This window comes from Notolabrus celidotus, chromosome 17 (genome assembly GCF_009762535.1).
Source record: "Notolabrus celidotus isolate fNotCel1 chromosome 17, fNotCel1.pri, whole genome shotgun sequence".
Lineage (NCBI taxonomy): Eukaryota > Metazoa > Chordata > Actinopteri > Labriformes > Labridae > Notolabrus > Notolabrus celidotus.
This window is the reverse complement of record NC_048288.1, coordinates 8,725,386-8,742,539: the sequence shown is the minus strand read 5'-3', so window position 1 is coordinate 8,742,539 and position 17,154 is coordinate 8,725,386. Positions and strand designations below refer to the sequence as shown.

Genomic DNA, 17,154 nt, shown 5'->3' with positions numbered 1-17,154 from the left:
CACAAGTGATCAATAATTCACAGTCCGAAAGAATAGTGTGAACATTCGAACTTATTGAAATATAGTGTCGAACTGACTAACTACTCAATTCCTTTGCATCTATAAATATCTGATGAATAATTAAGAAACCTTTTTACACAGAAATGTTTAAAGATTTTAAAGAAGAATCCGAAAACTGAATAATTACTTTGATGGTGTATTAAACAGCTTTCATTCACTATGTGTCCTTGTCGGAGATTTTAATGGAGTGACAGATACATTTAAATGAAGAAAATACCATCAACCAATCTTGTTTCCATGCGCTGATTTTTTATTTGTTAGACATGAAAAAAGCAGACGCACGTACAGAACAAATGCCGACACTTCAATGCTTTGTAGCCTTACATTACAATAGAAAATATTTACATACATTATAAATTAAAAGAGGGTGTAATGTTTATTCTGTACACGATAGGCTCCAATCTACAATGATAGAAATCCCTTTGCTTTTCAAGCATTTGTGGATGCAAGAAACCCAATGTAATAATGTTAACAATAAAAATAATATAATAAGATGAATAGGAATATAATAATAATAGTTATTATTTTATCACATTGGGTAAGAATCACTGCAGAGTCAAAGCTTTAAGCCACAAAATAACAGACAACATATTTTGACATATATTAAATAGATTTAGACACATTTTAGCGACAGTTTAAATTATGATGAGCTAACATATATAGTATTATCTAATTACCTTTTTTAAAGCAGCATTTACATGAAGAAAAAAATACACAGATCCTACCTTATAGGCTTCTTTTATGGCTTTACAACAATGTTCCTTCACTTATGCTTTCTGTAATATTGTATTTTAGTATCATATAAAATTCTGTAAAACAGCCTTAACATAACTACAATGGTTTTCATTGTCAGAATTTACTGAGTGCAAATTATCTCAGGTTTGTCAATTTAGTTCCAGGGACGATATTCTGGATTTAAAACTGTTAATCCAGAATAAGGAAAGTTTTTCTGTGTTTTTGGATTGTCTTTTGCTGCAAACATGGTGTCTTCCTGTAATCCATCGCCAGGAGAAGGCTGGAGACCTGCGCTGTCCAAGATTTCTGCAAAGACAGAAAATAGCAAAAATAAATAACTAGACTTCAGGGAAGTGACATTTTCCTTTTGTTGCTAATTATTTCTGAAAAAAAGGCTACCAAAACAAGGAAAAATATAAAAGAATAAAAAAAAGGAAAGGCAAAAAGAAAAAAGAGTCTCCATTAAAATGTGATGTATTGTTATCAACAGGGTACCCCCATTTAAATAACGTGTCCCACACTGGTGTATGAAGTAATGCGAAAATACTTTGGTAAAAATGTAGTGTAGGTTCTAAATTTTCTATTTTTACAGGTGTATAATAAAAAATATTTGAGGGCCCTTAACTTTTTATGAACGGAATTAAATCATATTAACGGATTAAATACTATAAACCCATTTAGAGGCCTTTGATACTTGAGCTGTATTTAATAAAATACTCTTATGTCTTACTTTTGTGGCTCTTCATGTGGGACTGAAGCTCCTGCTCGTCCTGAAAAGCAGTCCCGCACAGCTCACAGTTATGCGCCTTGTCCTTTGCGTGAGTCCGCCGGACGTGGCTGTCGTGGGCTGCGTGCGAGGCGAATGCCTTCCCGCAGTGCTTACACTTGAAGGGCCGCTCTCCGGAGTGCTGGCGGATGTGTGTGCGGAGGATACTGGAGGCAGTGAAGGCCTACAGAAAATAAAAAACAGTCAGTGAACACGATATTCAATTTGATTCGATGAAACTAAATTAACAATTTAAACAAAATAGTAGTGGTTGCGTTTTTATATCGTTAAAGTGTGAGGATAGGCCCATTGATAAATATACAAATCTACAAAAATGTGTATCTTCTTATTCTTGCTCGGACTTTTGTTAAACCCGTGTTTCCTTCTTTCCTTAGAAAGACTGTAAACCTCTGGCCTCGTGCCGTACAGTCCAAAGTACCCGGATAAGAAGAAAGGAGATGATCTTAAACAAAACCCTCTCCGGGTGCATAAAAAGGGGAGGATATCAAGAGGAAAACAAGAACAAAAAAACTTCTGCTCATTCCAGGGCCGTAAATTTGAAGTATAATCCCGTCAGACAAAAGGATGGGTGTGCATCTGGCGATAATTAGCATGTAAGTGTCCGCGTGGAGCGTGCCCAGAGAGGGACACAATAATGAGGGGCTTGCTCCAAATGCACCATGAAACGAGGAAGCAGATAATGGATCCGGAAGACTGTTTTTTTAATAGAATCGACGAAGACGAGAAGAGGACAGAGGAGGAGAAGGCCTGAGTGTGCTGTACTTCTAAGAGAACTAAAGAGGGAATTAAAAATATGATTCAGAAATAATTCAAAGCCTTAAAAACTACTTCCATTCAAGGAGAAATATAACAGATTTCCACTTCACATTTATTTTACCCTCCTATTATCCCTGGGGTCAATTCGACCCCATTCAATGTTTAACGTGTCTAAATTAATGACTAACATCATTTATTTGGCTTCATATTTCATGACTTTTCCTAATTTAATGGGGACACCTGGGAAAACGTAAAATTAAAGTGTTGATGTGTTCAAATTTCCTGTAAAAAAAGAATTACGCATCTGTGTTCCTTGGGGTCAATTTGACCCCTGGCTGTATATAACAGAAGAAATATCAACATTTTACACACATTTGTTTTGGTTGTTTTGGATGATATTGAGGTCACTATAACCAAGGACACTTCCGCATGTGACTGCAGGAGCTAGGATCGAACCGCCAACCTTTAGATTGAGATATAATATTTCCAGCGGCCATGTCTCTAAAGACATTCAGTGATGTGTCCTGTCATACGTTTTGAGAACATAGAAACAAGGCAGGGCCGACGAGAGCATGACAAACTCGCAGCAGTTTGATGTTCTGTTTTAAAAATAAAGTCCTTCTAAATGCTTTAAATTGTGTTTATGCTTTAAATATATTTCATTTAAAGGGCTATTTAGGTAGTCTATAAATAAACACAAAGGCTTGGGTCAAATTGACCACAAGGATAAAATATCTTTAATTTAATTTAATTTGAGGGTAACAGAAGGGTTAATAAAACTGTTATTCAGGCTTGGTTTTTCATTAAATATTATCTTCTAAATTGAAACAAACTATTTAAGATTATCTTAATTTTTAGGACATTTCATTTTAAAGATGGATGCATATTAACTGTTTTTTTTTCAGGCCTCCTTCATCTTACTGTGAAGGGCGACATGACTTCTCTACTCGTGGGGACAGAGCCTTCTCAGTGGCGGCCCCAAAGCTGTGGAACAGCCTACCTTTCCAGGTTAGAGCTGCACAGTCTGTGGATCACTTTAAAACACTGCTGAAAACCTATCTTTTCTCCTTGGCGTTCGGTCCCAGCTAAGCAAGAATCCTTGGCTTTTTACTTTTTTACTCTTTTATTTCATAAATTGAGCTCTTACTATTCTTTTACTGTTTTTATTTATTGTTATATTGTGTATGATTATGTTATATTTTGATATCTGTACAGCACTTTGGTCAACTGAGGTTGTTTTAAATGTGCTTTATAAATAAAGTTTGACTTGACTTGACTTCTTAATTCCCTACATGAAATATTAAATTGGGCCATAATTGAACCTTTACTATTTCGGGGCCGACATATAAACAGCATTAAAAATAAGTAAATGTCTTCATACCTTATTACAGTAAACACACTTGTACGGCCGCTCTCCAGAGTGCACGCGCATGTGTTTGTTGAGACTGGATGACTGGGAGAAACTCTTTCCGCACACAGAGCACTATAAAAACAAAACAAAGATAAAACATCAGTTTGAGTCAAAGCAATTTCACATATGTTTTGGATGTTCAACAAAACCTAAATTCAGTTTAATTTTATCTTCAGAAGATTTTATCCAAATTGAAAACAAAGATTTTGCTCACATTTAGAGTTCTGTGTAGCTTTTCCCCCCTCTGAATAAATGGCATTCAGTTTAGTTAGTTTTGTTTATGTTTGGTGGTTTGGTTTGGTTTTAATGCTTGAGGCTTTGTTTATCATCAACTTGAGGTCTTTCAGTAATTTGCCTTTTTTACGAGGCCCAATAAAAACCTGATGCATCCGTTTGTGAGTGACGCTGCAGGAGCTGTTCTTTCAGCACCACACAGACTTCTGCACACCTATCGACCTGTAGCCATGTTACTTCAACATGCATACTCATTAGTTTTCAGTAGCCTACCTTGTGAGGCCGGTGTTTCTCGTGCACGTGCAAAATGTGGATCCTTAATCTGTCTCTCTTCTCGAAGGATCTGTCGCAAAGGTGACAGGGGAACTTTCTGTCTCCCTGATCCACGCAGCGCGTGTACTTCAGGTGCTTGTCTCTGTAGTACTTGTAGGCAAACACTTTCCCGCACCTGTCACACTTGAAGCCCTCACCAGAGTCTGGAGAAAATATGAAAAGCCGGTTAAGGATTGTGGTGATAAATGCGATGATCAAATGTCAACACCATAAGGATCTAGATCCTGACCTTCAGCGATACCCGCGTTGTTTTCCTCTCTGGAGTCTTTCAAAGTGAGGGGGATTCCGAGGAACTGCATGTAACAGTCTCCATACCACACCAGTAGCTCCTGGCCGGGCCGGATCTCTTTGCAGGCTTCATAAAAGATTTGGGCCTGCACCTGGACTGCGATCAGGTTTTGCTCGTCCGGGAAGCGAGCACACTTCACCAAAGACATCCAGTTTCCTGATCCTCCTCGGCCGTCCACGAAGTGACTCAAGCGGCCATTTTCAAACACCTGGAAAAGCAAAAAGTGAACCCAGTTAATAAATCAGAGATAAATAGATAGCATTGAGGCAGAAATTTAAAGTCATTTTCCACACATACCTCCCACATTAGAGTGTTGTCATCATAGGTTTTAATCTCGCTCGTGTTCACCAGTTTCCCCTGGAAAGGTCCAAAGCGCGTGCCTTTCGGGATGCTGCTTTTCTCTGTGAAAACTCCACGATGTGACACACTTCCCCACGTTGTCTGAATGATTGTTAACCCTGCAACACAAAAGCAGAACTGTGTCAAATCTTAGCCTCATAAAACAAAATGAAATGTGGTGTTCTCTTCAGTAGAAAGTTTGCAGGTCTTACCCTCTGGAAGCTCCAGTGCGTCTTTGTCCAGAGGCAGGATGTGAGAGTCAGACACTGGAAGAGAAAACACACTCCGATAAGAACATTGGGAATTAAAAACTTGTGTCTATGTTAAATTTAAAGTTATTTTTTTAGGGTTAAGCCTGTGATAAACAATGTTAGAAAGTCATACAGAGCTCCATGCAGCAGACAGATTTCTGGAGATGAAAAGGCCAGAGTCCTGTCACTCTTAAAATCATTCAACATTCAATAAAGGATGAAGAAGTCTCACCTGGCTTTTCCGGCAGTATTAGTCCTGATAGTGCGTGGCCCACGTTGCGGTCCTGGTTGCCAGAATAACCGTACAGCACCATGAACAAATCATCCTCACTAAAGTTATAACACGTGCGCGTTTTCTCCGGTGATGTCTCTGCGCTCCGGAACCGAAACAAACTCTCTTTACGCGGCGAGGAAGAGGACACCGAGGAAGACCTCTCGCTGGACGGGCTGCTGAAGTCCGAGGAAAGCGGACCGGCCGCGTGCTCCGTCACCACTGCAGCCAGCTCCTCTGGTTTGGAGTGCAGAGGTTGACCCGGCAACATCTGGCTCAGGTAGGGGATCCCAGATGCGCTCAACACGTGCTCGTGCAGGACAGCGGGGTGGTGAGGGAACTGAGGGGCTCCCCCGTGCAGGCTGAGAGGCAGGGACCCCTGTGCGTCAGACACGAGACGCCCGAGGGATTTGAGCGGGTGGAGGAGGTTGTGAGTCCGCGGGAAGAAGTCCATGAACGGGTGGTGGGGGCCGGGGAAGAAGCCACGAGCCGGACTGCCCTTCATTACGCCGGAGTGGTAGCTCGGGTCCTTCAGTACTACGGGGATGCTGGATAGGGACACCGACATTACGGCGCGAGGGAGAGCAGAGAGCCAAATGAAGACGGTGTGTTCCCTTTAGAAGAACAGAGAGGGAGAGGGGCGAGTTATAAAAGTTTAATGCAAGTAAACTAAAGGGGAAACATGACATCAGGAGAGGTTCACCACACATGCATCAATGATTTAAAACGGAGTTAACCTTTAGACATTTGGCTTCTTCATAAAACAACCTGGAGCCATGATGCTCTAAATTTATCAATAAGAAACAAGGGACACTGTACATTTATAAAACAATATTTTTTTTATGATTGTGCAACCTTTAAAACACCGAATTCTGCATTATAACCTGACTTAATGTGGAGTGTGCATGGAAATACTGAGCGGATATTGACCAAAGCTATTGCATTGTAAGTAAAAGCGGAATTGAACAGCCGATTTTGCAATATTTCCAGCTGAAAGCACACACCATAAGAAGACACACATCAAATGTTCATCAGCTGCTTTAAATGACCAGCAGGAACATGCTGTGTTCTTTTAGGAATAGTTCACCAATCAGCCAGTAAATAGAAAGACAAATCAGGGTCGTGACACCCATTACAGAACAGGCGGCCGGAGCAGAGGTCAACATTAATGAAGCTATTTTATGGACCTTGCAATTACCGGACTGTCATGGTTAGAAGAGACTGCAGTAGAGGAGAAATAGAAGGCTATATGTTGCATAATGAAAAAAATAAATAGAAAATTTGGAATTAAAAGAAATAGTAAAAGGCAGGATGTGCTATGGATTGTGCTGCGTTTTAAAACAAACTAAAAACTAATATTAGACGCATAAAAACGCAAATAGAATTGTTTTTATTCAGAAGACTGACTCACAATGATTTAGGGAGACGGTAATTTTTTGAATAAACATGCAACACGGTTTTTTCTTTTAAAGAAATTGTAGGAACTTACCTTGTTGAAAATATAGGAGATGCTTCAAAGTGAAGTTATCTCTCTCATGTCCACAGGATTCAGTCCCCGTCTCCAAAACGCAGCAAATCTCCACAAAATGTGCAGGAAATATACACCCAGGAGGTTTAAACTTCAGAGTGAGCTTCAGTTGTGTGTTGCTCTGTGGTCATCTGAGGGCACCTTTAGCCTACTGATTGCATCGGGGTCTGCAGGAGATGCTTCCCTGCACCTTCTTCTTATTGGTCAGGCGTCAGCTCAGCCTCATGCATCTCAATGCCCCACAGGAATACATCTTCTCTGGGACTACCCACCCCTCCTTTAACTTTTCCACAGCAGTATGCTTTCTCTGCTACAATGAGGCCGATTGAGAGAAGCACGCACACACACATATAAAGTCATTAACACACACACTTGATTAGATTTGATCTGAGGGACCCCGGTCCAGTGACATGTTGACTTGGATGTGTTGAGGAAGAAACAGGCGCTTCTCTCATAACACCAAAACCTTATTGTGTAAATGGGTAAAATTGAAACAAGTTTTTCCATCACTTTCTTTCCAGTTCTTGACATTTAATTCCCTCTAAATAGTATTTATTTGAGTTTTATGTTTTCTTCAACATTTTCTTCGATGCTTTTTGAAGCTGTATTTCTTATATCTCATATACGTCCATAAACCTTTAAAAATTAACCAATATCAAAACATTCGTTATTTTTAAGGTGATTATTTTAAGTAATTTGTAAATATTGTTGTGAATGCTATCGTGTATCCAGAAAAAAACACTTTATTAAATATTTGGTGAAACTATAGCTTGATTGTGTTTTACAGTTAGCTTAAACATTAATTCTGACATTTGAAACTCATTTAAAAAAATATATATTTAAATGTTGAATTGGATTTACTCTTTAAATAATTAAATATCATTGGTCTTTCGTTTTGGTTATGTTATGTGAAACGGTAGATCAAATAAAAGATTAAAATAATAAAATATTTAAGCACTTTCTTGTGTAGCTTAAAGCTAAATGCTAATCTTCCTTTATTTTTTAGTTGGAAAATAAAATGGTAAACATTGTTGCATAGTGGCTTTTATAGAGACTGTAGAGCAGGGGTGTCAAACTAATTTCAGTTCAGGGGCCACATACAGCCTAATTTGATCTTAAGTGGGCCGGACCTGTAAAATCATAGCATAATAACCTATAAAGAAGGACAACTCCAAATTTGTCCCTTAGTTTTAGTGCAAAAAAGTACAAGTACATTCTGAGAATGTTCACATTTCATGAACTATCTTTTTACAAAAACAGCTGTTGTATTTTTCGCCATGATGAGTTTCATATTATATTCTTTAAGCACTGAAACCTGCTGCGAACACACCAAGCACACAAGTTTCCCTGTCACCTGTGTTGTTCAGGTGTGCTCCATCAGCACTGTGATTGGAACTAACCTCCAGAGGACAGTTAAAACTTAAAAGCAGTTCATTTTTTTCTCTGTAATTTTTCATTTTGGGAAGTCATCTGTGAGCCGGATTGGAACCTCTGGTGGGCCGGTTTTGGCCCACGGGCCTTACGTTTGACCCCCCTGCTGTAGAGGCCCTATCTTTGTCAAACATCTCCCTTTCTTACATTTTCACGTGAAATAAGACTCACCCGATTAAATACTGCAATAACAGAATTCTTTATTTACAAGGCAAATAGCATCAGCGAAGCCATATTAGTTCACAACTTGCATAACTGTGGTTTTAACTTCTCTTGTATATCTAATTTTGCATAAAATGCTCACACACACTAGGGATACAAAGATGAATGCAGGTATACAGTGTGATTCCTGTGAACAATGCAGAAAAAATATCTTGGGGGGAAAAACACAACAGTAAGCTTTCTTCAGAAAGTCCATATAGTATTTTACATATTGCTTCAATATCCCTATGTATCATCTTTTCCATACAAACAGTGAAAGAGGGAGGAAGGGGGTGAAATAACAGAGTCTTCAACCCAACACAGAACAGAGAGCAATGATGAGGGACAGAGTCTCCAGCAACTGCGAAAAAGTTGAACAATGATGCACCCATTCAATATTGTACACAAGTCATTATACAAATTTATACAGACAGCGGTGTAATGTACAAGAACGAGAACGGACGAAATCTAAGGCATTATGCTAGGGTTTTTAGCATTTCAAGGTTGCATCTTAGCTCTAAGAAATTGGCAGACAATACAAAAGGGCATTTAAAGTTCTTCAAAAACCATAAGTTAAAGAGAGGAAAAAAATATTTTTGTTTAGTGGGTCCAAAAGCCTGGATATTTCTACGGGGCAAAATCATTTATTTGCTCCTGTCCTCATTATAAATGCTAAAAAAATGCATTGCTACCACATGGCTTTAAATTTTTCAAAATGTTGACAATCTTTGGAAATTTTGCAAAGGGCTGTGAATCATTCTTTAAAATGGCTCAAAAAGGCTTATTCTGCACGACTGTATGATACAATCAAAACAGCATTTATCAAAACATGGTGTCTCCTGGAGGCCTGCAGCAAAAAGAAAAAAACAACTGCAAGGCATCTGCAATGATGACAACTAAAACATGCAGACTTCCTTTGTCCCAAAGTTCACTTGCTACAGCTACGAATTTCATTTTGAACATAGTAATTAAGAGAAGAAAGGAAATAAGCAGCAATGGGCAACATCCTACCTAAATGCTGAGAAGAGCACGGTGCAACTGCACAACACCACGTTGTCAACATGTTGACAATTAACACCATCAGTCACATCCTTAGGCCTTCAAAAGACAATACATTCAGAATGATTCTCTTCCTCTATCATGCTGCAACGTCTACATTTGACCCTGTTAAGTGACATCATCATTTTTTTGAGGGCCTGAAAACAAGCTTACCAACAAGTCTTCTCTCACTATGAAAATAAAAGCTGGTAGAATCCAGAAAATTCCAATTTGAAAGGTGAGGATTATTTGGCTTGCTCCAAGTTTGTCCTGGGTTAAAATAGTTGGTATAAAAGGTTTGTAGTTTGAGGAAAAATGTATTTTTGAGGTTAGAGAAAATGACTCGCTTTAGATCTTGTGGGGGTCAAACCCAACCCCTACTGGGGCCACAAGAGCGGCGTGTCATTACCGAACACTTTATACTGCCTGAGGTCATAAAATATGGCTAAGTGTCAGTCAGAGCAGGTCCGGTGAACCGTGCAGTCTTAACTCTGACCTCTGCAATAGAAGAGTGGCTGCATAATCTAAACAGGAACGCTGTGTGTGGATGTAGACTTTCTTGGTACAAACTGCAATAAAAAACTGTGTTTAATACTGCATCCAACGTGGAGCAAAAATGTGTCCTTTTTTATTCAGGAAACTGTACAAAAATTACAAAAACAAAAAGACAAAAAACCCCAAAGTTTTCTCAAGTAATCGTTATTGCTTGTTTACATCACACCAGAACAGTTTGCACCTAGCAGCTTGTATGAAGCACTTTTCACTCCAGACAACATAGAAAGCACACTTCTGTTATTTTTTGAGTTATTGTATGGCTGTGTTGAAGTTTTTTTTTTTTGTAACTTTTTTTTTTTCCATGATGTTCTATGCTAAAGGCAGAGAAGCAAGCGATAATCTGTACACTGTATACACAGCACACCCCCTTACAACCCTTCCCTACCTCCCACCCCCACCTGTGTGTCTGCATCGTACCAGAACGTGAAGGCTCCCGCTCCACCTCCCAAAAACAAAACTAAAAGAATACCTGCTCTGCTTCAAGAGGCAGTTGCGACCAGACGGGGGAACCAAACCCTAAGGAACAAAATAAATAGGAAAGAAAACGTTTTTTTATCGGTATGTACAATCTCTGTATTTCATTTTTAAACCATATATGATTTGACATCTTCTGAAACTCCAGGACCAAAGTAGAATTCATTATTCAGGTTAATAGAAGAATCTTCTCAGAAAGAATACAACCATCACTGTTAAAATTATAAAAAAGTGCCTCTTCCACACTTTGAGAAATATTTTTCTTGTTGCTACCAGGATAAAGAATCATCTACAATAATTAAAATGAATCTATACAGAAAAATAAAACTTAATTTAATACACTATATAAACCTCTTGACTAAATTAGTCTAATCATACAAATCACCATTCCACTCAAACCATTCTTCTGCAGTGTTTTTCAAGATCAGTTTTTTCAACCACATCTTCATTCTACATCTTAATTCTCACAACAAGAAAAAAATAAACAACTAAAATAACAATAAAATAAAGAACAGCAAAAGGCAAAACCGGCTAAGTGTTTGAGCTCCGTTCGTGGACTGAACACAACTTGGAGTCTTTGCTGCCATGTTGGAACTATGTGGAAATGTCACAAATGAGTGAAAACAGAAAAAAAAAAAATCAGTGTACGTCATTTTCTTGAGATGAGATTGTAAATGGCCGCTGTCCACTGAGAGGAATACATTCATCAGAACAAAGGGATCCCACCCACTGCTGCCCTCTTTAGGTCAGTGTCCCCCCAATCAAGGAGGCCTACAGTAAGTCACACTACGGTGAATGCAGCTGGACAGGCAGACAGACTGGCTCATCACAAGGCTCTCCTCCAGGAGGGTTAGGCATGTTGGACAGAGATCCACAAACCTCCCCCCCAGCCCTCTTCGCACACTCCGGTGTCGGTTCAGGGGGCCGGGCTTCTCCAGGGGCTGCTGAAGACGCTCGGCTGGGGACCAGACGGCAAACTCCTGGGACTGGGAGGGTGACTTTTGGGGTCCGGGCACGGCCTGGCTCAAGGGGCGATCGCTTGGATACGATTTTTAAAGGGCCGACATGCTCCTTGGACCAGCTGATCACTGAGGTTCAGGTTGAGAGCTCCATGAGGGTCAACAGTACTTCTGCAGGGGAGACAACACATTTCAAAGTCATTAAATGGAAACACAATCCAACAGCACAAGTGTTTAGTTAACTTCTGAAACTTCTCAGGAGTAAATCAGCTGCATGTGCACAGGACTTTAAACCATCTCACAGCGCTGAGGCTCAAACAAGTCAGTAAATCACAAAAAGCCTGCACTAATGGCCAAACGGTAAATAATTGAAATAATCTGAGTGCCAATATATTTCTATAATCCTGGAAGGAGGATAAATCAAGTGACAGATATACTGGTGTGTTAGAAACAGTCTGAAGTGCAGACAATCAAACATTAGCTCCTTGGTTAAATATTAATGGGCCTTTATTGGGCTTAAAAGCATCATGGGCAACAACAGTGCATTTTACATACCAAGCTAACAATACCAGGGAGACGATGGAAGAAGGATTAACTGGGTTATCACTAAATTATTACCAGCTGCAGAGTGCTGAATGTCTGACTTGTTATGCTGCCAAATCAAACGTTAATGTGCTTGTTTATGTGCACAGAGTGTGTGTGAGTTTAACAGAGGAGGCAGTTTACTGTTCAGTCCTTGGTCCCGACAGCCTCATGCAGTAATGTCTATGCAGTCTAAATGGTCCGGCTCTGAAGTGCCCACTGCTAATTACATCATTGTCCTCTAAGTTCAAGTGAAGCATCAGAACTTGAGCTGCAAGACTTACGTAGACTACTGGGTAAATTATTCACTAGCACGCCTGTTCAATAAGTGTGCCCAACACTTAGGGTCTTACGATAACACAAACACAGAAGATACGCAGCCGGGCGTGCTGAGAAAGAAGGATGAACCTTTTAGTTTTCTTGGTCCCCTGACTGCTGCGTAAACTGTAAGCAGTCTGACCTCAAAGGGTTGAACGCAAAGAGTGTCTGCTTCATCATGAGGATTTGACTGGGACACTTCTAATCTGGAGCAGTGACTCTGAACTTGAAAGTCTTGCTCCTAACACTTCTCAAAGGTTTTCATTTTAATGTAATTTAAAGTACTAATGTGACCAAGTTCACCTGTTCTTGTCCCATGGAGGGCAAGCCGGGCGATGGCCCTGAGGCCATGGACGTGACACTCATCTGCCCGCCCATCTGTCCCATGCTGCTGGTAGCCATGTTGGTGGGCATGGAGACGTTGTTGAGGTTCATGCCGTTGCCGTTGTACATGTTGCTGTTGTTCTGCTGGGTGAACTGTGGTGACGCTTGCTGCTGTGAGAACATACTGGGAGAGGAGAGGAGGTGAAGAGAGGAAGAGGGTGGATGAGCTTATACATTTTCCTGAAAGGGCTGAAAGCACAAAATAAGAAAACTAAGCAAAGTAAAAGTCTGAGCTGTGTTGTCCGTTTGATCCTTGTGCCATACATCCACCAGATCTGTCTCTGCAGTGGTTCAGCTCCTTGCTTTCTTGTCAGTAAATACGTTTTCAGAACGCAGCATGGAGCAGGAGCTCCGGACAGCCAAAATTACAAGACAGAGGTCTTGCCGGGAGAATTACTGAATCAACAATTATTTGCAGCTCCTCATCCATGTTGTCTTTATTGGAGTCAACCTCTGACCTGTTGACTCCAGGCCTGGTTATGTCATTATGACGGTTTGTTGTTGTAGTAAAGTCAAATATAATCTACTGTCAACACGTTTTATTCTGAAAACCAACCAGATGTGTTAATGATGTTTCTGTGCTTGACCTCCTGTCCCGCTTTGTCTCCTCTGTGCTGATTGATGCGTTGAGCCCTAAATAAATTGTTGTTTTGGAAACCGCCAACTATACTAGTAGTACTTATTGATTTGGCCAAAATTCTGTGCGTAGTATGTGAACAAGACCAAAATCTGCAGTATGCCAAAACTACCCAGATGTCGTACTGATTCAGGTAAATCTATCAGTATGCAGCGGACCGATCTCCCCCACATACTGTTTCCCACAATGCCCAGCGCTAACGTCTCTCTGTTCTTCTTTTTTCCCGTATAAGACGGAGGGCACTCTGTTTTTATGTGCTGTGAAAATTATTAAATTCCACTTCTTAAATGAACCACTTCTTAACTTTTAAATCATAAGTGATGCTAAAGAAGCAGTTTTGCGATCAGCTTGGCCGTTGTTTACTTCCTCTTTCCGACACAGGAAATCCAGCAACACCTAACCCAGCATACTGCAAAACAGATCCTACAGAACATTCATACTACAGACTACCTTCAAACGCAGTATGCAGTACGTACTGGATACTGCATTCGTAGGTAGTATGTAGCAGGCAGTTTCGAAAACAGACAAATAGAAACCTATTAGCTCCGAGTACGATACAGATGTGGTTGAATTTGTCAGTCAGTATTTCTTACGTTATTAAAGTTGGACATTTCAGAGAACCAAAGAAGTTCAGGCGAAAGTACGTATTTCTATAGGAGTGTTGGTTGTTGTCCTTGTACTGGTTTTATGGGATGTAAATACAAAGTTAAAGGTTCTCATGGAGTGGCGATAACTTTGATTTTGGCAAATTTGATCTGAGCTGAAAACAGTTTATGAATGCACTACTTATTCTTCTTTATAGATGTACAAGATAAGAGACACAAAATGAATAAAATCATAGATCTGATACTGCATGTGAAAATTGTTGGACATTTCTGTTGATCTTGTCTCTGAATTCTGAAGAGATCTGGAACATATTTTGAAAATGACATCAGAAGTTTTATTGTTATCTCAGTGAAGTACTGGTCTCATCTAAACCAGGCTCCACACATTGATTAAAGCTCTTCTCATCTCTACCTGTTGCCTCCCATGTTGCCTTGCGGCCAGCCGTTCATGTCCTGCGAACCCTGGAAAGCAGCGTTGCCTTGACCCTGTTGCATCATGGGGGATTGTGTGTGGGCCATGCGGGGAGAAAGCATGGGGCTCTGTGGCGTGCCGGGACCTCCGAATCCTCCGTCTGCTTGTTGGCTCATACCTGTGGTGGATGAATCAAGACAGGTAAACCAGACTGTCCCTGCAGAGACTCGTAGACTAACGAGGGAGCAGTGACTGAACATAAGCATCACATGAATTACTACACGATCATGCCACATAAAGACAAACAGTTCTGCATTGAGTGAGCTTCTGAGCAAGCAGGATGATGAGCATGACAATTCTTGTCTGTATTCAGGACTGTTGACAGGTCATGTTTCATACATGCAGAGAACAGGCAAGGACGTAGGGAGCAAAGGAGTTAGGAGATCAGGAAAGGAGTCAGGAAAAAAAGGACGAAGAGATGGAAAGTCTTGTGGAAGTTAGCATAGTACAAACACTCGGGTCAGACTCTAAAACTGTTAAGTGGAGCTCAGCCTGCTCTCAATCTCAGTCAGGTGTCTCTCCTGAGTTAAGCTTCAAGTATTGTGTCATTGTGCCCCTGGTGGACAAACAGTGCACAGCCAGGACAGCATTTTGCTGATGCATGGACACAGATTATTTGATCACACTCCTGGTCACAGCGCGCTTGTTATGTAACTGAAGGGTAAATTATGCAGCAGGATTTGGATCATTCAATGGCAGCTGATTAATGCAGTCATCAGATGATTGACTAAAAGCATGTGATGCTGTGCAACTAGAGTCACATCAACACAGACACAATGGCGTGCGCACACACACACAGGTTGTAGGGTGGAGTGTGTGTGAGGCTGGGGGTGTGGGAGAGGTACCTGAGTTGGGAAACTGAAAGGCACTGTGCTGCAATTGGGGGCTGAGTACGGCCCCGTACTGTCCGCCCATCATGTTGTGTTTCCCATCATCATCTGTGAGGAGGAGGAGGAGGTGGAGGAAGAGGAGGAGGTGCCATGCAAGTGGAGCTGGGGGTTTGGGGGGAGAGAGGGCAGGCTGGGGGAGAGAGGAGAGGAGAAGGGGCTGGTGGGCGGAGGTGGAGAGGCCAGGCCTGTACTGGTACCGTAGCTGGGCGGGTAGGGGAACTGCTGGGGGTTGGCCTGGGGGATCCGAGGGTTACTCATGCCTCCGGCGGCCATGTTGGGAGGCAGGTTGAGTCCCTGAGCCCGCATGGCCATGCTGCGCTGCTGCTGGACCTGCTGCGCCTGCTGCTGCTGCTGCCGCTGTCTCAGGTGATTACTCAGCAGCTCCCGCTGACGCTGCGCCAACATCTGAGCGTTGATGGTCCCCTGAGTGTGGGAAGAAACCACGTAAGATTACAACTCATAAAGAAAAGGGCGTCATAGGTATCCATCATTTATGTCTACTTATGTGCAAGTAACCCAACAAAGACTGAAATTAAAGCCTTAAAGTTGAGTCATCAGCAAGTTAAACACCACCTGCAGTCATAACAACACGTCTGTGCAGCTGATCATGTGATGGCAGCAGTGACCTACCTGGTTTGGAGCACTGGCCCTAAGAGGTAGGTTCACATTCGAAACACTACTCATCTGAGTCATCATTGGTTGACGGTTCTGGAGGGACGAGAGACAGAAGCAGAGGTTCAACAGCACAGCCTTAGACGGAAGGCATTATATGAAGAAAGTGACATTTACAGCTCCATAAAGAAGAAACATGTCCAATAAACTATTCCCTGCACCAACACAAACACCCTCCTACTTCTACAACACTTGGTTCAGTCCTCTGCTAGTGACGCGATATGGACGAGGACACTGAGGAGCAGAGCTGTGACAAAAACATCATGTTCTTAAAATAGAATAACAAATTCAGCTGTATGAGCAAGTTTGTATTTTTCAGATTATCTGTTTGAAGTTAAAATAAAACAGCCACGTGACAAAGCTGAGGGTGAAAAACCCTTGAAGTAAACACATATATTTACCTACGTGCTGCTAATATGTACAGTTAGATCAGGACGCTGCAAAACCTGTGTGTGCATGTTGTTTATGTTGAGATTCTCACACCAGGCCCTGCAATGTTCTACAAACATCTTGCTCCACCTCAACCCCAACAGCTGAGTGCTCGCTGCGAGAGAATCCAGTTCAATAGAAACCAGCTCGTCTGACAAGCTGTACAAAGACAACGTATGCAAGCAACAAGACGAGGTGCTGCTGATAACAGGACACACTTAATTGTGTAACACATGACTGAGTGCTTGCCTCAAGGATCAAGTCAACATTATTTGGAGGATAGGGTGCATGTTTACTCTCTTGTGATATACACACTCTGCATGCACAGAGGTGAGTTCACTATGTGTCCTGGAAGGTGGCAGACAAGAGGTGTGAGGATGAAGCATAAAGTGTTTCAGTCGACATTTCACACGCTGTAATGTGACCTAAGAGGATATTGTTACAATATTTCATAACATTAAGGAACATAATTCCCCTTTGCACCTTAATAATCTTTATTAAAATGAGCACCAC

At 41.2% G+C, this 17,154-nt stretch overlaps 2 protein-coding genes across 3 annotated transcripts in view; both read right to left on the bottom strand.

The window, feature by feature from the left end:
* Positions 1–289: 289 nt before the first annotated feature.
* prdm14 (PR domain containing 14) lies at positions 290–6,999 on the bottom strand. 2 transcript variants are annotated; one of them, XM_034706661.1, is made up of 9 exons: positions 6,956–6,999; positions 5,428–6,080; positions 5,157–5,210; positions 4,903–5,063; positions 4,546–4,813; positions 4,257–4,459; positions 3,720–3,821; positions 1,526–1,745; positions 290–1,101 (listed from the first exon to the last, which is right to left on the bottom strand). In XM_034706661.1, the coding sequence occupies exons 2-9, from the start codon at positions 6,032–6,034 to the stop codon at positions 950–952; spliced, it is 1,767 nt and encodes a 588-aa protein (XP_034562552.1). In that variant the 5' UTR covers positions 6,035–6,080; positions 6,956–6,999; the 3' UTR covers positions 290–949. The 2 variants fall into 2 exon arrangements, with proteins under 2 accessions (XP_034562552.1, XP_034562553.1); XM_034706662.1 differs by lacking the exon at positions 6,956–6,999 and adding an exon at positions 6,204–6,265.
* Positions 7,000–8,600: 1,601 nt separating this feature from the next.
* Positions 8,601–17,154, bottom strand: part of ncoa2 (nuclear receptor coactivator 2) — an 80,769-nt gene continuing 72,215 nt past the window's right edge. Inside the window, 6 exon segments of the mRNA XM_034706248.1 lie at positions 8,601–11,823; positions 12,856–13,060; positions 14,591–14,768; positions 15,496–15,573; positions 15,576–15,963; positions 16,171–16,248. Of these exon segments, the coding sequence (XP_034562139.1) occupies positions 11,812–11,823; positions 12,856–13,060; positions 14,591–14,768; positions 15,496–15,573; positions 15,576–15,963; positions 16,171–16,248 (939 nt within the window). The 3' untranslated portion in view covers positions 8,601–11,811.